Consider the following 21,343-nt stretch of genomic DNA (forward strand, 5'->3'; position numbering starts at 1 on the left):
CCGGGCCGGACCCTGGCTCTCCGTACAGCCTCACCCAGGCCTCGGACGCGTTCTCTCACGACGAGGGGGTCAGTTCACACACCTGCAGACGGGGAAGAAAACGGCAAGTGTGAAGCGGAACCTGCACGCGCATGTGGAGCGATCCCACGGGATGGGGCGGTGGTTCAGGGGCTGATCCCCACAGCATCGCAGTGGGTATAATTTCAGAAAACATCGCTTCTTTCTCTGGGTCTTTCTTGTCTCCACAGTTAAAGCGGCGCCCGTTGGAGGGCAGAGGAGACGCGCGGGCCGTTCCGGGCTCCACTTTTGACGAGCCGTGCGGGCAGAGCCGCTCCGGGGGTGGGGCCGCGCCTCGCTCCCCGCCCGGTGCCCGGCGAGCGGCAGAGAGGGGGCTGTGGGTGGGGGGCAGTGGGCTGTGAGGGCCGCGGAAGGCTGCCTGTGCCGCCTCGCCGTGCTGTTCCACAGCTAGGAAAAGTGCTTCTTCCCCCGCCCCTTCTCCCCCGGCCCGTCCTGCTCGAAAACGCGAAGGCGGCAGCGGAGAGGACGGGGACAGCTCGGAGGAACCCCTCCTGCGGCGGGGAGCCGCCCTGTCCGCAGCCTCTCGGTGCCACCCGGTCAGCGGTGCGGGGGACACCGGTAACTTCACCGCGTGCACGTGACGGGCCCGCACCGGGACGCGGTGAGCACCGGCGGGAGGGCGGGAGCGGGGGCGGGCGGAGGGCGGGGGCAGGGAGGGGGCGCGGCCGCACGCCCCACCGCCCCCCGCCGCCCCCCGCCGCGGCCGCCACTTCCCGCGGGCGTCGCTCGGCGGCGGGCGCTGCCTCCGCAGGAAGCGGCCCCGCGCCCGCCCCTCCCGCGCCCGGCGACGGGCTCATGCACTGTGCGGCGCGGCGGCGCGGGCGGCGGGATGGCTCCGGCTCCGGTCCCGGCGGCGGGCGCTGAGCTGCGGCCCCCCGCGCTGCTGCCGCTGCTGCTGTTGCCGCTGCTGCTGCCCGACCGTGCTGCCGGCCTGGAGGTGCAGCGCAAGTTCCTCTCTCCCACCCCCACCAACAACTTCGCGCTGGACGGCCCCGGCTCCCGCGTCTACCTGGCGGCCGTCAACCGGCTGTTCCAGCTGTCGGGGGGCGAGCTGGCGCTGGAGGCGGAGGCGGCTGTGGGGCCGGTGCTGGACAGCCCGCTGTGCCACGCGCCGCAGCTGCCACAGGCTTCCTGCGAGCACCCCAGGGTGCTCACCAACAACTACAACAAGATCCTGCAGCCGGACCCCGAGCAGGGCGTCCTCGTCGTCTGCGGCTCCATCTACCAGGGCCTCTGCCAGCTGCGCAGCATGGCCAACATCTCGGCGGTGGCCGTGCGCTTCCCGCCGGGCGGCAGCGACTCTGTCACCGTCTTCCCCAGTATGCTGAACGTGGCGGCCAACCATCCCAACGCCTCTACCGTGGGGCTCGTGCTGCGCCGCGGCGGCGGCGGCGGGGCGCGGCTGCTGGTGGCCGCCACTTACACCGGCTTCGGCAGCCCCTTCTTTCCCCGCAACCGCAGCCTGGAGGACCACCGCTTCGAGAACACGCCCGAGATCGCCATCCGCGCCCTCAACGCCCGCGGCGACCTGGCCAAGCTCTTCACTTTCGACATCAACCCCTCCGACGACAACATCCTCAAGATCAAGCAGGGCGACAAGGCGCGGCACAAGCTCAGCTTCGTCCGCGCCTTTCTGCAGCGCGGGGCCGCGCCGCGCGCCCGCCGCCCCTACGCCTACCTGGCGCTCAACAGCGAGGCGAACGCGGGCGACAAGGAGAGCCCGGCGCACAGCCTGCTGGCCCGCATCTGCCTGGGCGAGCCGGCCGAGGCCACCCTCAACGGCAGCGGCGAGACCAAGAAGCTGACCGAGTCCTACATCCAGCTGGGGCTGCGCTGCGGCGGCGCCGCCGACGCCTTCACCCGTCTCGTCTCGGTCTTCCCGGCGCGGGCGGCTTGGCGCAGCCCCGCCACCCCCCCCGGCCCGGCCCCGGCCCCGCCGCCCCCCGAGGAGCTGCTCTTCGGCGTCTTCGAGCGGGCCGGGGCCGGCGGTGCCGGGGGGTGGCCGCAGTCCGCGCTCTGCGTCTTCCGCTTCGCCGAGATCGAGGAGACGATCCGGGCCGCCCGCAACTCCTGCTTCGTCAGCCCGGCCGCCGGCATGGTCACCGTGCTGGACAGCGTGGTGCAGGGCACCGGCCCGGCCTGCGAGAAGAGGAACATACAGGTACGGCGTGCGGCGGGTACCGCCGGGGCGGGGGAGCGCGGGGAGCCGGTGGCCGGCGGGGGGACAGTGGCCCCGTCCCGTCCCGCCGCCGCCGCTGCCGCGTCCCCCGGGCGGGAGCGCGTCCCGTGGCCGGGGGCCGTCCCGGGCGGGCGGCCGAGCCCTTCTCCCCGCTCCTCTCCCCGTTCGGCTCTCCCCGCCCCGCGTTCCCCGGAGACCACCCCCCCACCTGCCCGGGGACAGCGTCGTTCCCACACCCCGTCCCCGGTGCCCCGCTCCCCGTGGGTGCTCTGCGCGACGGGGGTCTGTGGGCATCGCCGGCCCCACGTCCCGTCCCGCGGCGGGCAGCCCTGCCGGGGACCGTACACTGGGTGCCTTGGCTCCCTGCGTTCGGGACAGAAGTTGGCCACTGTCACAGTTTGTTACCGAGTGGCCGTAAATGTTAGCGCCAGACAGAGATGTCTGTTTTCCTTTTCACTAAAAACATGCGATGCTTGAGAAAAAAGAGAGAAAAAAGGTCTATTTTAATGCTGCATTTTTTTCCTTCCTCTGGGAAGTGTGCACAACTCAGCTCCATCAAAGATCTTGAAAACATCTGTTTGATTTCAAAGGCGAGGTAGAGCATTTGGGCTTGGGCTTCCCTGTGCAATGCCAGTGGCAGAGAGAAAGGTTTCCCATGGTAACCGGAGTGTTTAGTGTGGCATCTCCACGCTGTGGTAAAATATGTAGCCTTAATGCACTGGTTCATAGACCTACTCTAGCAAAGTTTAACAGTTTTTCCCTGATGGCAAAGTCAAAGCTACCTGACAGCCAGGAAATCTGGTAGTTTGAGCTAATTCCACACTCTCAGTCCTGACACCTTGGCATGGTCATGGCTCTCAGAGGAGTCACTGGGAGTCAAGAATCCTATTTACAGGATGCGAAGGCACCCTCAGTTCTTGTTGGCTGTGGCTGATGCTCATCATCCCTGCAGATCAGCCCCTCAGGATTGAATCTCCTGGCAGGATTGAACGGTCTCTACCAGGCGGGTCAGGCAGCATCGGGGCCGAGGCTGCTGGAGGTGCCCGGGGAGTGAGCTTGGTCATAACTGAAAGTCAGTGGTAGAAGTACCACTCACCCTTGAGCTCCCCCGGGGCTCCAGGACTGCTGGGGAGATACTGTTTTTTCTAACTTTTCTTCAGTAAAGAAGATAATCTTGACTAATATCAGTCTGTTGATGTTGAAAGTGTCAAGTGCTGTATGCGATAAGGTATTTAGACAGTTAATTCCCCAGTGACTCCAGGGAGATTGGCACAGATGAGGTTTTACTCCTTCTTTGTCTTGGCCTGTCATACTGTTCCACTGGAAGGCATGCTCCTGGTAGCACCCTCCTCTCTGAGCGCTCCCTAGGTAGGCAGGGAAGGAGACCAGGGTGTTGTCAGTGATGCCACAAAGGCTGTCTAAGAAGGACACTGTGTTCCTGAAGGGGTGTGTGACAGGGGACATGAGGGTCGGGGATGTAAGCTAGAATCACTGAGCACTGCCAGCCCATTGGGAGTCAGTGGGAACCCTCTGTGTTTGCCACTGTGGCGAGATCAGGCTGCAAGAAAATTTATTCCTGTGGAGAGAGCAGTCTGACTGGTGGTGATATATGGTGGATAGGGAGATTGGGTTCTGGTCCCAGCTGACACTGCTGCTGGCCTCGGACCAGTTGTTTAACCTGAGTGTTTAACCTGAGTTGTTTAACCTCAGTGTCGTACATACTCCTGTATTTCTTACTATTATTCAGAAACCCAACTCATGTAGTGTCGTATTGCATTTGTAAAGCTGCTTTGAGATCCTTTGATGTCAAGTACAGCAGGGTATAAATGAAGCATAACATTAATATTCGTTCATGCCTAATATTTCTACACTTCCCATTTATTTGAAGCATATTCCTCTAAAACCGCTGACTGAGCCTGCTGGGAAGCCGTCCTACCAGTCAGAAGGAGAGCCTTTTACTTAATCATTAGAATTGCCAACAAGTTAACAAGCTGTTTTCGTTTTCAAGTCCCAGAGTGGCAGCGTCAAGAGAAGAGTTGTAATATTTGGTGTCTTTGTGCTGCAAAAACCTAACATCAATTTCCACCTTCAAGACAGCGAAGACTCTAACACATTTTGTGTCCCAGCCCTAGAAATGCAGCAGGAAAATGTATTAAAGCAGCAGCTGGTCCGGTGGAGCAAATCAGGGTCTATCTGCCTTCCCATTGTGAGCTCCACTTCTCCTGTTAGTGGGTTTCCAGTTTTCCTTTTGCCTGTGCATCACTGATAGGTGCTCTGGTGTTAGCAAGTATGGCTCATTAGTTCTTCCTGAGGACCAGGCAGTTGGGTTTTAGGCTCCTTTTGGAAGAAAAAAACCCCGTAATGTTGGCCTGATTCATTCCGAGCGCGTGCTCAGCTGAAGTAGTTGGTTGTTACAAATCCGGAGCACGGGCTGTTAGGCGTAATGCGGTGTGAAAGGAAAATCATTGCCCCCTTGTGTGCTCTCCAGTCTAATTGAATGCTTCTCTCCTGCAGCACTTGCTGTGACTCAGCTAGGGAGCTCCAGCGCTTGCCTGCCAGTGAGGTTTTTGGGAGTGGGCAGTTAACATGCCAGCCTTCCCTGTCCCTCCCCATGGCACTGCTGCTCAGTGCCAGCCCGTGCGGGGCCTGGCTCCTTATCCTTCAGCACCGTGCTGAGAGGTCTGAGGGAGGCTGGCACCGAACGAGGGGCTTTGTCTCTGTGCACATTGATGTGGTGCCAGCCACTTGTTTGGTTCCCACTGCGACCATGTGGTACTGGTCACACAGAGGGCTGTGGAGGGTGGATGGGGCAGGTGGACCTGGGGACAGCACATCTCTGGCAGCTGGCTGATCAGCCTGTGTTCCCCAGGTTGGGCAAGGGGAGCCACCAGCTCAGCCTGGGAATAGTCCCCTTGCTTTGACAGAAGTGCTAACTTGCAATTAAGCTTAACAGCTTTGTGAGACACAGAGAAAATGTGCAGAGGAGGATGGCCTGGGTCAGGAGTGAGGGGCGGTGGTTCTTCTCAATGAGCATTGCTAAAAAGTCACATAGGGAGGAGATGATTTTGCAGCGCAGCTCAGGGGAAGGAGGACGTGTGAGGGAAGGATTTAGGTTGGTTGGGTTCTTGCACCGAGAGTGAGTGGGTGAGCTCTAGGATTGCTTCCCCTCAACAGAAATAGCTTTTTATAATGAATTTTGTGTCAAATGCTGGTCTTTGTAACACATGCAGCTAAAATGGAATACTTGCATGGAATCACTGCGGCGTGTTGCCCACTCAAAGCCCGTGTGGAATTTGGACTCAAGCCCCCATAAGGGAGGAGTATGAGTTCTCTGGAGCAGACTGCCTGTAACAGTGTTTGGAGCAACGTGCTGACAGAGCTTATCAAATTCCGAGGACGTTGTGTGGGTTTACTTCATATTTGAGCTATTCTGCCCCAGCAGGATCAAGGCCCAGTGGGTTTGAAGGTCATGCTGGCTGCGTGGCTGGAGTACGGCGCAGCTGTGGGATGCTGGAGCTGTTGTGAAAGCAAAGTAGGCAAGAGCCCATCCCCAGCTTCCCACTGGCCCGGGAGCAGTGGCTGTGTGGGGTGTCCCAGCACTGTCCCCCTTGGAGCCACCAAAACCAAAGGTCTGCCTGGCTGTTCTTTTGGCCACGCTGCGTCACTGCCATGTCCCAGCAGAGCAGAGCCTTGACAGTGTCCTCTCACCACTGCTCTGTCTCTCCATGGGTGTTTTGGCAGGGGACGTAGCTGAGCACCTTTGTGCCGCTCCCACAGCAGCTGCCTTTTTGGGCAGGGAGATGAGGACGCTGCCGGCAGTCCCAGCCCCACTCTCCTGGCCATAGCTGTAGCAGAAGGGCAATGACTGTGGATTTCCAGGCATCTCCACAGACCTTCCCTCTCTGTGTCCAAGCAGTGGCTGACGGGGGGGTCTGAGCTGAACACAACATAAAATGCACTATTTGATGAGGAAGTGCGCTTGAGGAAAAGCTGAACTGGAAACCCCATCCCACGCTTGGGGCTGTGCCGGACTCAGTGTCTTCTGTGGTTTCTGCATGAGCCCCATGCTCTCCTAAAAACTCCCAGAGAGGTACCTTGGGAAAGCAGACTTGAATTCATTAGGGTTAGATTTGCTGGTCAGGGATCCGCATCTCTCCTGGGAAATGTTTTGGGGTCTCCAACTCAAAAAAGGCTGAAAATCCAGTTTATTTCCTTTGCTGAAATCCAAAGGCACAGCGGCATGGGATAATGATGCGTTTCAGCATTAATTCTCAAGTTTCTGGCTCTTGTGGCTTTGTGTCAGATCCTGCATGGTCACTGAACACAGTGTTTGGGGGTGTAATGATGAGATACCCACCAGCGAGCTGTACTGTAACGGGTTGTTAAATAAAACGAACTCCTTGGGTAGACTGTATAAACAGTCTCTGTATATATGTGTGCCTGGGCATGGAAATGTGGTTTGAAACCAGTCAGAAAATGTTCCCAAAGAAAAAAACCCTCATATACACGTGGGAATATGACAAAGCATCTACTTACTGTCCAAATATACTGTGGCATCTCCGTGGGACTGGGTTTTGTAGGAGCTGAGTTACTTTGAAGTGCCGGTTTATACTAATTTAGAAATTCCAAACATGAAACTAACTGTGCTCTAACCTTACATCTACTCAAATAAATCCAGAGGATTAGCCACAGAAAGGAAACTGGGAATTTACACTTAATTTCTTCATTAAAAATGAGGCAGGAGTTCTTGTAGCAGGCCTAGTTTCTGTGTTTTGCAGCACAGGCTGTATTTGGAGTTGCTGGCACCACCCCAAGGTGCCCCTGTCCCAGTACTGCAGAACTGCACCGTGCTCCTTGTCACTCCCATCAGTTTTGCTTTGGGATGTTGCTTTGCAGATAGCAGAAGATCTGTGTCCCTCCAACCTCCCCTCAGGGGCTGGGGGCGAGGGGCCGGGCTGCCAACAGAGGGACCGGCGGGGCTCGGGATGCCCCAGATGAGAGGTTTAAGCCACAGCCTGAGCTTTGCCTGGCTTTGGATCCAGCCCTGAGCACTGCTTACCTGCTCTGTCTCTCACCTGATACTAGTGAGTCGTGGTCAGCTGTTGGGTAGCTTTCCTTGACAATTTATGTGGAAATGTGACCTGCTGCTGCAGTCAAGGTGCACACAGGTAGCGGGGAGCAGAGAACTGGAGCCGTGTGAACCTTGTCCTTCCTGGGAAGGCAGGCTCAGCTCCACAGGCTGCCAGTGCCTGGGGGCTCTCCCACTGCCAGGGCTGGCACGGCCCTGGCACTTTGTGTTGAGCAGGGAAGTCTCACAGGGAGTGGGTCGGTGCTCCCAAGCTGAAGGCGGGTGGTGGGAATGCTTTTCGCGGGGCCCCAGGGCTTGTCACTGCTTTGCATCTCAAGCTCAAACAGGTCTCAAGTTGCAAAGGGAAATTCGGTTGAAGTGGCAAAAGTTTCTGTGCCCGGAAACCAGAAGTTGTGCTGCTTTAGGGAACAGAAAGCAGCTCCTGGCTGTGGCACAGTGCCTGCCTGCTCCGGAAGCCCTGGGCCAGTGCTGCTGGCTGGTACTGGCTGGGTGGGAGAGGCGTGCGCTGGTTCATTGTCAGAGGAGGGGTCGTAGTCACCCCACTGGTTTCTGGAGAGCTGTGCCAGCAACTGGCTGCACAGACCTTGTCATTCCCGGTAGCTCGACGTGCAGACTAAATTTGGTCCATTGAGCTCATCAGATCCCCTGTAACCAAGTAGTGGTTTAGGTGGAAAACAGGAGAAGGGTCATTTTGGCTACAGCCATTGTTGGAAGATGCATCATGGGTGGAGGACACTGGTTCACTCTGGAGAGCTTCTCATACAATTACATGAAGACTTTGACTGTATCCCTTCATTCAGAGATTTTCAAACACTTCTGTTTGTGTAGCCTCAGGTGTTTTCCAGAGCAGATGTTTGACTCCCACATGAGAATGTGAATTCACTCCTTGGAAGGTCCAATGGGTGCAGGCTCAGCTACAGGATCTCAGTGGGTGGAAATGAAGGGATTTGCCATCTCTTTTCTGATTTTTCAGTCTGATTTACAGTGATTGAGTGATAAGATTGATGGGGCTGAGGGCACCTGGAGAGGTGAATAAGGCACCATGAGATGTGTAGGGGCACCTGAGGATGTTGTAAAAACACCTCGCTACACCTTGTAAACCCAACAGGCATCTGTTCAGCTGTGCTGTTGTGACACTCTGCTCTGATGACCTCTCCCAGCAAGTTGTTGGAAACATAATAGGTCTGAGCCCCTGGCTGTGGTAATTTAATGCAAACACTGGGCAAGCTGGAACCGGTGGTGATTGGAAACAATCAATTATAACCACCTGAGCGCCACTGCACGCTACCTACAGCAGTGCAGCTGCGCCTCCCAGCCAGGCTCGTGCGCCATGCACCGGGGTGGCCCGTGGCAGCCGGTGGCTCCCGGCTGCAGGGGCTGTGTGCAGGCGTGAGAGCACTCAGCTGCACCAGGGGCAGGATGGATGGAGCGTGTGACTGCTCCTCTGTGCTGGGGACGGGGTGGATGAAGCTTGGGATTCTTGATTCGAGGAAGAAGCGGCTCCATGGGCAGAGGCGGGTGGATGTTGCCAGAGGCATGGCCGTGCCCCAGGTGGAGGAGCCACAGGGCTGTGCCTGCGGTGTTGCTGCAACGCCGTGCACTCGAGGTGCCTTTGGCATGGTGAGCCCTGGGTGCATTGCAGCCCCTGTGCTGGGGCAGCGTTGCTGCCCTCTTTCATGGTGGGGAGGAAGGAGCTCAGGTCCATCTGATCAATGCCTATGATAAGAGGAGTGGCAGCATCAGGGTTTGAATTGAGGTCCTCAGTGCTGCTGTGTGACTGTCTCCAGCACACATCCCCAGGGGCACAGCGTGGCAGGGGACCAACCCCTAGGTCTGCAGGAGGGGTCCTGTTCACTATTTCTTGTTGTTTGTTTCTTTCTCTCTTTCTTTTTTGTTGTTGTTGTTTTTTCTTTTGAATCCTGTTGGGTTGGTAAAGAAATGATTGTAAGTCTTTATTTTCGAGTTGGGCTTTAACACCTTGCATCAGGCAGAGGAGGTGACAGACTGTCTATATGGCATCTCCCACTTTGAGGGGCCAGCAGAATTTATTGACATTTTTGAGCAGAGGGAGCAGTGCTAATTTCTAACATCTGGAGAGCAGCTCTGCTGGCAGCCGCTGCTCCGGCAGAGCGAGGCCGCGGGGGCGTGGGACGGCTCGTGCCCGGGGAGGCGTGGGTTGAACAGGGCTGGGACGAGCCCCTGTCGGATGTGGTGTGCTGGTGAGCAGGGCGACAGCAAAGACCATGGTGATCTTGCCTCAATACCTGCTGAGTGTCAGCGGGGCTTGTCCAACGTGGGGGGTGTGTGCTGGCTCCTTGCGCAGGTTCATGGGGTTTGGGACTAGGATGTCTCTGGGGAGAGGGGTGTGGGGTCTGTGGCACCCTGCAACAACGGGGATGCCAGTGATGGCCCATGGTCTGAGCAGACCCAATCTGCTGTTACCAGCCCCTGTGCCTTCCTCTCCAGTTTATTGGACCTATGGACAACCACAGTCTTGCAGGGTGCGACACGAGGCTCTTCAGCTTGGGCTTTTTATCCAGTGGACAACAGGATAGGTGTTAACTTGCCTTTTCGAGCTCCTTTCCATGGTAGGGAGCTCATTCTGCTGTGCCCCTACTCTGAAGGCAGCACAGCCAGAGTCGCAGTTCCGTGTTTGCTGCCATGCTCCCGAGGGTGCTGCCGTGGGAACTGGGGAGCTTTGGTGAGATGGTCGAGTCCAGAGTACAAACCCCAAGTGTAAGTCCCAGGCCCCAGTGAAACTGCAAGCGCATGTTTGGATCTACAGGCATGGGCTCAGGTTGGGCTTTTGGCAACTGATATGGCAGGTCATTAAATGGGAAGGAAATTGGGGGTAAATATCTGCTCCAGGGACAGAAATCCACATCTGGAGAGCACCTGACACAGGTGATGTCTTTGCTGCACTTGTTCGTTTGGTTTGATTTCTGCATGTCCCTGGGATGGGTGGGTGTCCCTCCTGGCATTCCCAACCAGGACACTGCTCTGGGCAGTGTGCAAACATCCTTGGTGCTGGGACTGTCTGACTGTAGAACGGTGACTTGACCACTGTCTCATAAGCTGCTGGAGAAAGGTGTCAAGCTTTGGGAGGAGCTGGGGTTGCAATGTTACATCCCTGGGATCCCCTAACTGTAGTGTCATTTCCAGCTGAGGTGTGGTATCACAGCAAGCTCAGGGGATATTTTCAAAAAGCTTTGAAAACAGCAGTTTCTACAAATCCTGAGCACAAAATACAAAACTATACAGAAAAGGAAAGCTTTCCATACTTTAACCAAATCAGAGCAATGCTCTGTTGCTGAATCCAGTAGGACCATTGATTTGTAACAACTTTTGAAATAATTAAAATTATACAAATATTATGATCTTAATTTCCTAACTGGGAGGGGAATGGGTGGGGAGGGAGGACCTCCAGAGATGAAGTCGTAGAGATGTCAATAGGCACAGTGCTTTCAGAGCACTGAAGAACGCCTTTTGCTTTGTACATGTGCCGCCTGCGAGAGGAGATGGTCTCTGAGTACGAGGGCTGGCCACAGACCAGTGGAACCTGACTCACACCTTCATCCTTTGCGCTTCCATAACCATCTGATTAACCTCTTTACTTGAATTTCCTCTGTCCCCAGAATGAGGGCAGGGGTTAGAGTGGAAGAAGGGTCTGTATGGTTTGGTCGCTTCTGCATTTGGAGTGCTCAGGTAATGAGCAAAAACCTTTCCATGTCAAGCTTACCCAGTGGGCTGGTGCTGGAGAACAAGTGGTGGTGTTTTGTTTTTTTGGACTCTGGTGCTGAGGCTGTGGAGCAAGCAATGCACAGGCGGTGCCCAGGGGGACAGCACTGCAGCACAGCACTGCTTCTCAGAGACAGGTTTTACTGAGGACGCGTAACAGAAGAGTAGAGTTCTGCTCATTATCTCAGGGCTTAATTGATTCAGCAAACTAATGAGGAAAATACAGGAAAACATTTACTATAAACCATTGCTAAATGAAACAGATTTGAACTGACACGTGCAAAAGACCAGTTGTGTTAGGTAAGTTGTTACTTTAATGGATGCTTTTTTCAGCCCAGACTCACACAGATACGCCTTCAGAGCACTTTGAGCATGTGAAGTGCTAAGTGTTAGTACTAGCAATAATAAAATAATAACGCCCAAAGATCGAGGAGCCAAACTTACAGTTCAGCAGGGACTCCTCCCTGTGGGAAGGAGTTTGAATAGTCTGAGGTTGGTTGCTGAAGCCAAAGCTCAACGTAAATGAGAAACACAGCTTGAGTGGTGGAGGGGGGGCTCTCCCTGGGAAAGAGCAGCTAAGAAAGTACAGCCTGAATAAACCAAGCGTCTTACTCTGAGCAGTTTCTAAGGGGGAGGCGTTTGTTGGGCTCCTGAACAGGAATGGGTGTCCTTGAGATGAGGCGTGCTCAGCTGATCAGCTCAGCCCCTTGTCCCTGGGGAGTGGGAAGAGGAGCAGAGTTTCCAACGAGGGTGAATTTAAAGAACATGCAAGCTCTTGCTGCTCAAACGCGTGCTGTTCTGACTGTGACAACCCCTTTGGAGCCTGTTGTTTGTTAATCCCTCTGCCTGCCTATTCCTGAGGGATTTGATTGTATAATCTGAAGTATTGTATTTAATGCAGGATGAAGGCTAACATAATAAGCTTGACCAGTCTTCCTGGCGGCATGAAGGATGTGCAATTTTAGTTAAAAGACTGCTATGTTTTTCATGTTTCTCCACTTTAAGCAGTTCCCCGTGCTGTTGCACGTGCTGCTTCAGTGCCCTGCTGGGGGAGGCATTGGCAGGTGCCAGACCCCCATCTTGTGTGGAGTGAGGAAAGGGGACCCGTACTGGGACTACTGGAGCTGGGGGAAGGTATTTTTAGGGGGGTTGTGCAGAGCAGGTCCTACCAGTCTCCTGTCCTCTTTGTACTCAGCTTTCTTTTCCACTTGGGGTCGGCATCATGGGTTTGGGTGATGGTGACCACAAGCTGGGCCAGTTGTGGCTGGAGGAGGGGGCAGAAGAGACTGAGAGGGGAATCACACTGTCAGCTTCAGGCATCAAGCTTCAGTGCCACTGCTGGAGCTGAGGCTGGAGCCTCTGGGGGCTCCTTGGAGCCCATACATACTCCCCAGCACCCCAAGGAAGGCTTCTGCCATAGATCCTCCAGTCCTTCCCTCCCACACCTGAGGTGACATGGCAGCAGGTGGTTGGATGGCTGCAGAGACCCCATGGTTGTTCAAGCCGTTGCCAGGCTTTGGTTTCACCATAGCAGACTGGCTGGCTGTGCCTGCAGCCCATCAGTGCCCCGATCCTGTCCCAGTCTCTGTGGCCTCTCTCTGAGGTGAGTTCTGGCGGGCAGCAGCTGTACGTGCTGTCTGCTCGGGGCTGCTGTTCCAGGAGCAGCAGCCAGAGCTTGGGTTTCCCCCTCTGAGATAATCTGGGGTGCTGAGAGCCTCTTACGGCATTGAAAACCTCTCACCTCTGGTGGTTTGAGGTCTGTGGCCACAGCAGAGGTGAGTGTGGCTGCTGCCGCCGAGTTGCAGTGATTTGGCCCAACTCAGCTGTGTTCTACCTTCCTGTGCTTGCTGTACCCTGCCTTCCTCCAGCCTTTGGTCCCATGCGAGGCTGCGGAGAGTGAAATTTAGGAGCTGTCAGGAAAGAAAAGATTGGAGTCAAGAGAAGAGAGAGGGAAGAATGAGTTCTATAGGAGCAATGGTTCCCTGCAAGGACGTGATCTGGGTGACTGCTGGGAGAACATGGAGGGGTGTTGGGACAGCCCATTACTGGTGTCACACTGGCGGCTTGCAGAATACCCTGGGCCAGTGCTGGCACTGTGCAAATGAGCAAAACACAGCACAACTGCTGCTTCCTTACTTGAGGAACTTGCTGTGGGGGTCCTGATTACTTAGTGTTGGTAATTCTGGAGAAAAATTTGTCCAGATTCACTTTGTTGGAGGTTCTCAGCCTGAGTGCCTCTACTGGCTACAGGTGCACACTGATTTACCTCCTGTTGCCTAAAAAATATGATGGGAAGTCTGAGGAGCTCTGTGCTGATGCCTGCCCTTGCAGCAGCACTGCAGTTGGAGACTGCTTACATGTCAACTGCCTCAACAGTGGAGTCCTCTTCTGAGGATGAAATTCTGCTCCAGGCATCCCAAGAAGCTTGTTTTTGACAGGTCTGACTGCAACACTCCAGCAGATAAACGCGTGATTGTGTGTACAAACTGCTGGGGGACGGGAAGGTTCCGGGGGAATATGGGCTTTGCTGGGGGAGCACAGCTGGTCTGGGCTCTGTCTGACACAGAGCAGGGCTTGTACTCTCCGTTTGCGTAATGCAGCTGGGCTGGCTTGGCATCTCTGGCTTTGTCTGTTCTCCTGTGCAATATTTCCCCATTGCTTTTTAACCTCTCCCTACTGTTCAGGGCGAGTCCATGTCCTGCTGTTCTCTTCAGACAGTATCTGAATTATTCTGAATATTCTCTCTGCAGTCAGAGATTTCCCTGAGTCATACCTAAATGTTAATAAAAGCCTAATGGTTTATGTTAAGGAAGGCAAGAGATAAAACTAGAGCCCTTTTATCACAGCCTTTAATGGCCTGAAAATGTCAGTTGTGTGGGAGCAGCTGCCAAATTTTGAGCCTATGAAGATGATGGGTAAGTCCCACAAATCAACAAGTTTGGAGCGGATTATCGGATGCCGACTGTGTCATTTTCCCAGGACTCCAGGCATGCTGGAAGCCAACACTTTAATCCCCTCTGATATGACATCTGAAAGGGGCCGGGCTCCCCTTCCCCTCGCTGCAGAGCTCCGGAGCCGCTGCGGCACAGCCAGCACGGCCTCGTGGAGGACAGGGCTCAGGGCTTTCCTTGCACTGCAGCTTCTGAGTCACAAATTAGCTCCAGCTTTGCTTGAGAACTATTTTTAAGGTCACAAACACAGGATGCAGAAATCAGCGCATTTCATGGTTTTCCTGAGTGCTGCCTCACCACTCCTCTTCCTCCTTCTGTTTCCAGCAGACTTCCTTCCCGAAGGGACATCCTGCATGCCCGGGGCTGGGGAGCTGTAATGGAAATTCTGGGAAATCGCCTCTTCTGCTTCTTTTAGGCCTGGGATAAAGAAATGAACTCGCACCATGAAGACAACTAAACTCTTGAGCTCTTATGTGGCTGGAGATCTTTTATCTCTGTCCCACTTTGTTTCTGCAATTGCACTCATGGGTTAATCTGACTAACCATCCTCTTAGCTGTGGCCCCTTGATTTGAATTAATTTACATTACTTGTGAAATTTTGCAGCAATACCACCTATCTCAGTGTGCAGGGTGACAGCAGTGTGTACTCCTCCCTCCTCACAGTGTGTGGGGGCACAGCAGTGTGTACCCCTCCCTTGTCACAGCATGTAGGGGCACAACAGGGTGTACCCCTCCTCACAGTGTGCAGGGTAGCAGCGGTGCTGCTCAGCCGGGGTTGACTGTGGCCGTCCCTGACTTGTGCCTGAGGAGGCTCATCATCAGCATCAGAATGGCAGAGTCAAACATTTTGGGTGCAGAAGGTTTCAGATCTAGACTCAGTCCATATTTCTGTGAGGTACTGAGGACCCAGAGCATGTCACAGAAAAATAGAGGCAGTAAGTAAATGCCTACAAGGTGTTTTAAAATGCAGATTATAGGAAGAGATTGGTTTTGGAAGAAAACTTAATATTTGTGCTTTCCCCACATCAGGGAAGGGCAGCTTGATTTAAGATGGAGCAGGATTTAACCCATCCTGCATGGAGAAAGCCTTCTATCCCAAACATCCAGTGCAATTCCCCAGCTGTGGTGACTGCCTGGTGCCTGCAGAAGGATGTGACTTGGCCGTATCCTGTTTCCTGTAACATGTGGGAGTTAAGCTGTCCCCTTGGTGCTGTGGGGTACAGGCAGCAGCAGCACAGCATGTCATCCCTCCCTGGGACACGGCAGAGGGAAATACCATATGTCTCCTCCTGCCCATCCATCTCTTGGAAGAACTGATGTCATTTGAAGAAAGGTGTTTCAGAGGAAGGATGTGTGCAGCCAAAATAAAGCTTGGCCTGGGTTAGAATAGTTACATCCTGTTTACTGTGGAAAACACTTTGTGCTGATATGAGCTCTGAAATGTGTGATTTGTAGGCAGGCAGGCGCTGCAGATAAGGGACTTCCCGTGAGTTTGGCCACCTGCGAGAAGAAAGGGCTGTGTCCAGCGGACTGGCAGGCAGCAATGCTGCTCCTGGCTCCTGTCTTCTCTGTGGAGAGGAGGTGCTGAGTGTCCCTTGGGGTCCCAGCTGGCTGGAGGTGCCTCTGTGCCTCAGTTTCCCAGTAGGAAGGAGCTTTGCGAGCTTCAGGTGGTGAATATTGATAAAGACCAATGAAGAGGGGCTAGAGTTAATGATCACCAAGACAAATAAATAAACCCAAGTGCGTTTCTAAAGATCTGGTAGTGAAGGGAAGGAACCATTAAATCAGAAACATGAATGGCTTACTGTGTTCTCTATATGGTATAAAAAAAGTGTCACCCAGTGACGGGGCAAATGTACACACTTAAGAATTTGGGCTGTGATTTTATTTTTTAATAGAATGAGGTGTGATAAAACTGCAAAATGCATTTAGCATTGCATCCATAAACTTGTTCCTTTTGTCTTGGTCCCCTATGAATGGAGTGCAGCTGTGAACGTGCTGCCTCCTGCTTGGCAGTTGTCTGAACAGAGGAAGTTTTTCACTTCAGTCTTTGTTACTCCGTGTCTGATGCAGCCAGTGGTGGCCACAGGGTCTGGTGTCTGCTGGGGTGCAGGGGACCAAGGTCAGGGTGGTTTTTTGAAGAGGACCCAGCCTGTCACTGGCTGCAGCATGGCTGTGCCGGTGCAGCAGCAGGGATGTGAGCCCTGGATGTGTCTGCAGCAGCACGGTCCCTGCAGTCAGAGGTACGTGCTGTTGTGCAGAGGATGCTGTGGGGTGTTACGGCTCCGGGTGCCCAGGTAGCCTGTGCTGTTTGCTGACTGGCTGCTACAACACCCCAAGGGCTGCCTGGCACCCACCACTCCCAGTGGGGTTTGCTGCTGTCCTCTCCCATGCAAAGAGGAGAAGTGGGCAGTGCCATGGCCTGTGGTCCCCATGCCAGCTGACCCCTGGGGTGGCTATGACCATGGCAGAGAGGTCACCAGTCCTGGGGGGTTCTGCTGGAGGCTTCTTCCCTTCCTCCAGTGTGGGGACACCGTCCCTCACTCCTGCAGGCACAACACCATTGCTTTGTGTACATTTTGGGATTTAGCATGTTTCTTTCCCACTTCTGCCCTGGAATGTATTGCACCAACCCAAGATACATGGTGCTGGCTGGGGGACAGATGGGCATGAGGCAGGAGGTGCACCCCAAAGCGGGGTGCAGGCAGAGGAGGGGAGGTCCTGACCGGTCTCATGCTCTTGCTGCAAAGCCTAAAGATTTGCTTAATCTTCTGAACCATCTGGAAAGGAGAGAGAGCTGAAGCTTTAGCCTGGTTCCATCGATGAAAGAGTTATGATAACAAGGGAATTAGCATCAAGGCCGTGGTGCAGCCCAGCGGGGAGGGACTGTTCTGGACAGGCTGGTGGTCACCTTCTGCCTGGTAGAGGCATGCGATCCAGTTCCCTGTCAGATACAGCCTCAAATCCCTGCATTTGTTCTGCTTAAATTCACACTCCTGACAGTTTCTGTGGCCAGGCTATCCATGTTATGGTTGGGTTCAGAAAGGCATAAACGTACTTCATCCTTGGGGTGTGGGTTGCACCCCGCCAGGTGTCTCTTGCTGGAGTTTTGTACCAGTCCTTCCCACAGTTAGGGCCTGGGTTGGGCACAGGTGGCCTGTGGATACCTGCTGCTGCCAGAATGCCAGCCCTGCCACCTCTGCCTGCCACAGGGAGGGTTACAGCACGGGCATGGCCTTCCTTGGGCTAAACCTGGGATGACACCGTAGGTGATGTGGTAATGGCCCTTGAAACGTGCCTGTCATTTGAACAGCTCCAACTGCACCTGCTGCAGGTGAATTGTTGGCAGTGAGACTGTTGTGATGTTCAGCTGTTGTTGAATCCACCCAAGTTGTCTGAGCAGAAATTACATGAGAATCTCAGAGGATTTGGGGTGAGAGGGGTCATAAATCTTGGGTGTGTCTCGGCAGGGTAGGAGGAATATAAGGCATTCAGTCCTGCTTGCAAATGCTACTGCCATGCGGCAATTTCACTAATTAATTTGGCATAGAAGAGTCAAGTCTGTTGTCTTGCTTTGGGCCAAACAAGCCAAATGCCTGCTCAGAGACACGGCTCACTGGCAAGTCCTTAACCACTGTCCTCTGCCTTTGCCCCTTGGCACCTGACAGTGAATCGACATGGGAGTACCGACACTGATCTCGTTCTCCACATGCCAGCCCTTGCAGGCAGCTCATCTGCCAGGGCCACTTGCTTTTTACTTTGACTCAGCAGTGAGGGGCTTTAGCAGGGCAGAGTGGAGCTCTCAGCAGTCTGATCCCGCTGTGCCCGAGGGGGGTGGTGGGGGAACCCACTGACGTTTGTGCAGCCCAGTGATAGTTGTGTCTCTCCACAGCTGCAGCCGGAGCAGCTGGACTGTGGAGCAGCGCACCTCCAGCACCCGCTGGCCATCGTGAACCCCGTCACAGCCACCCCCATCTTCACCTACAGTGGCCTGACCGCAGTGGCAGTGGCCAGCGTCAACAACTACACTGTTGTGTTCCTGGGCACCGCCAGTGGAGGACTCCTGAAGGCAAGTAGGGCCTGGCAGCACCAGCATGGGGCAGCAGGGCTGGGGGACAGGGCGGGTGTCGGGGCCTCCCCTTCCAGCACCTTTGGTCTGCCCAGAGGACAATGTCTGTTGTTGACTTGGTCTGAGCACCTGCTTCCGTCAGGCAGTGAAGAAATCTTTGGGTACTGCTGCAACCTGGACGGTTGGAGGTGCTTGGAGGGAAGAAAACTGATCCAGTCTCTCTCCTTGCATCCAAATGCTCCTGGCAGAAGTGTGGGAACAATCACAAAGGAACTCCCTGCTTTGATTTTTGCCCCAAGGGGCAGGTAATTTGGGCGGGTGGGAGGGAGCTGGCACCAAGCTGTGCGCAGTGGGCTGGAGGGCACATGCCACACGCAGTGCAGCCTGTTCACACGGCATTAACAGCTCTGCTCTATTATCATCTTGGAGAGAGCAGCCTTATCTGTGGAGCCTCCATTAGGGAGAGGCTCCTGGCTACCCTTTGCTGGGATAATTTGCTCAGATAGCTGTAATCTAATTCTACAACACAGCTGCATAACCAGAAGCCCTTTTACCTTCAGGGCTCCTTGCTCTTTGGCACGGGACACAAGATACTTTGTGTGAGTTATCATTCAGATTTGCTGCCTGAGAAAAGACAGCAGAGGGGCAGAAATAGTGTTCACCCAGCTCCTGCCAGCAGCAATTAGGGCTGCCAGGGGCATGTATGGGAAATTAATCTGATTCTGCACTGCAAACAGGCGTTTGGTGAGGGCCAGTGCACGTTTAGGAGTCATGAGAGGGACAGCAGCGCTTGGGCAGCGTGGCCAGGGCAAGCTGTGCCAGGGTGCAGCGCCCTAGGGGGCAATGGTGGGTAAGAGGGTCTGTCCTGGTGACTCCCCACATGTTCAGGTCCAGAAGGCCACAGACAGACACACTCCTGTGGTGGGGTTACCCAGGACTTCATGCACTCTGCTCCCACCAGCACCAGGGTAGCTCATGTCCTCCAACCCACCCCAGCCTGCTGCACCAGGAGGACTGGTGGTCGCTGCCCCTCCGTGCTGCTGTGGGGGCTCTCCTGCAGGGTCTGCAGCCCCCGAGAGCCAGGGAAAGTGCCTGCATAGAGAGGGTGTAGGGTGAATGTGCCCAGGAGGCAGAGGGACACAGGGGCAGGCATCTGGAAACAGCCACGTGTGGAGCACATCTCAGCAGGAAGGGTGAGAGGATGGTTGCAGTGGAGGGTGTCAGGGCTTGGTTCATGGGCATCTTGGCTGATCCCAGGGAACTCATTTAGCCTCTGGCTAGCCAGCTTTTAAAATGGGCACAATGGCAGTTCCGTGCTTTTTCTGCATAACTTGCAGTGCTTGCATATGGTTCTTAGCAGAGAGAAGCCCCTGCTTTGAGCCTGTGCTGTCTTACTGGGGCATGTCAGTGCTGCTCTAGTGTACGAATTAATTAACCTATGTTAATTAATTAATCCAGACTTTAGAGAGGAGAGGCATACTTGATCCTTATGATTATTGCCTTCCCTTGCTAGTAGGGAGGCAGGAATTTTCCTCACTCCCTTTCTGTTTTAAGCTGAAAAGTGACTGTCACGAGAAATTGTGTAGCCCCATTGTTATTTCCTCTCAGCAATGCCACATTTAATTTACTGAGTTTTCAAGTCAAATGCCAAGACATTCAGAGATCTGAAAGGCAGGCTGATGCTGTGCAGCCTTCTCCATCACTGCCAGCACTTCAGCTGGCGATTCATGAAGCGAGGTAGGACTCAGTACTCTCGTGGCAGCTGCCGTGGTCTTCTGGAGTCAGCAGGGATAGAAGCTTCTCTTGGCTGGGTGTGACAACACTTATTTTTCAAATATGCAGGGAGCAGGGGATGCCATGCTGTACAGCCCTGTTGCTGATTTTCGCTGTTTTTCATTAGGCTTTCAAAACTCACTGTTCTCTCTACAGAAATGTGCATATGTATGTGATGAGGGCTGAAGGCTGGTGCCACTTGCATTAGGGTAACTCAAGGAACGCTGCTGTGGCTACTGGACACAGCTGAGGAATGCTCCTGTGGGTGCTGGATGCAACCATGCAGGGGTAGAACCTCAGTCCAGGAGCTTTCCAGGCAGCCACTCCAACAGAGGGTCAGTGGGTGATGAAGTTCCTGCGTCACTGAGCAGGGCTGGGGCTTTCTGGGCCAGGGTGTGCCTACCCAGTGGCACAGAGCTGGCTTTCCAGGAAAGCTCTGTGCGTGCAGCCTGCAAAGTGTGCAGATATTTACAGTGCTTGACAATGTGGGGCACTGCTGGATACCACTTTGATTCTTGTTTATACCAAGGAGAAATAATCTTCTCCCCAGTGTTTGAAAAATGGTCTCAGGGAGTGTCTTAGTGGCTTCTTCTCACTACAGATTAACCTGGACACTACCATGAAGGTTATTAGCAGGAGATCCATTTCAGTGGCTTATGGAGAGCCTGTCCACCCCATCATGCAGTTTGACCCTTCTGATCCCACCTATCTCTATCTGATGACCTCCTACCAGGTGAGATTTTCAGTCCTCAACAAAACAGTGCTTTGAGCACATCACGTGTTTGGTTTAGCACCGAGCTGGGAGCAGGGCGGGACAGTAAGATTTGCTTTAATATTAATGGACAGAGACAAGAAGTTCAGAGCTTTGGCTGGGATGTCAAAGGGGTTTCTGGGGAGGTACCTGTGCCTGTCCATTCTCCTGTGTGGGGTGGTCAGACCATGCAACCTGGCTTGTGAGGTGTTTGTGGTGGCCAGGTAGACAGACAGGAGAGTGAAAGATACTGAAAGCGATTGCACTGACAGGAGTGCAGAAATAAGCAGATGTTGTTCCTGTACAGAAACCCCAAGATGAGAGTACGTGGTCTTTAGGGAGGTTTTTAGGAGATCCTGCAGACAAAAAGTCTGTCTGTCAGAAGTGTTCCCTGGGGTGGTTTCTGCTCAGCCCTCTGCAGGAGTGCTCTGCAGAGACCTGGAGAAGCCGCAGCAGGTACAGACAGACGACCTCATGTCCGTCAAGTGAACAGAGGAGGAAGATGAGAGCTGAGCGTTCTAGGCGCTGGTGGTTTGTCCTGAATTACATTTTAATCTGTCAAAACAGATGCATAGCCACAAATGTTACATGTTGTATTTGTATTTTCCAAACCCTAATTCTGTGCAGAGTGGTCATTATCATTTCAGAGACCCCTCCCAGGACACCTCCGACTGTCTCAGCCCCCAGATGGGCTGTGCTCTCTGCTCAGGCTGAA

At 54.3% G+C, this 21,343-nt stretch overlaps 1 protein-coding gene across 1 annotated transcript in view; it reads left to right on the top strand.

The window, feature by feature from the left end:
- The first annotated feature begins 829 nt into the window (after positions 1-829).
- Positions 830-21,343, top strand: part of PLXND1 (plexin D1) — a 71,446-nt gene continuing 50,932 nt past the window's right edge. Inside the window, exons 1-3 of the mRNA XM_027746419.2 lie at positions 830-2,239; positions 17,928-18,104; positions 20,479-20,610. Of these exons, the coding sequence (XP_027602220.2) occupies positions 908-2,239; positions 17,928-18,104; positions 20,479-20,610 (1,641 nt within the window). The 5' untranslated portion in view covers positions 830-907. The remainder of the gene's footprint in view (positions 2,240-17,927; positions 18,105-20,478; positions 20,611-21,343) is intronic.

Source organism: Pipra filicauda, unplaced genomic scaffold (genome assembly GCF_003945595.2).
Source record: "Pipra filicauda isolate LSUMZ 115617 unplaced genomic scaffold, ASM394559v2 scaffold139_size1960392_pilon, whole genome shotgun sequence".
Lineage (NCBI taxonomy): Eukaryota > Metazoa > Chordata > Aves > Passeriformes > Pipridae > Pipra > Pipra filicauda.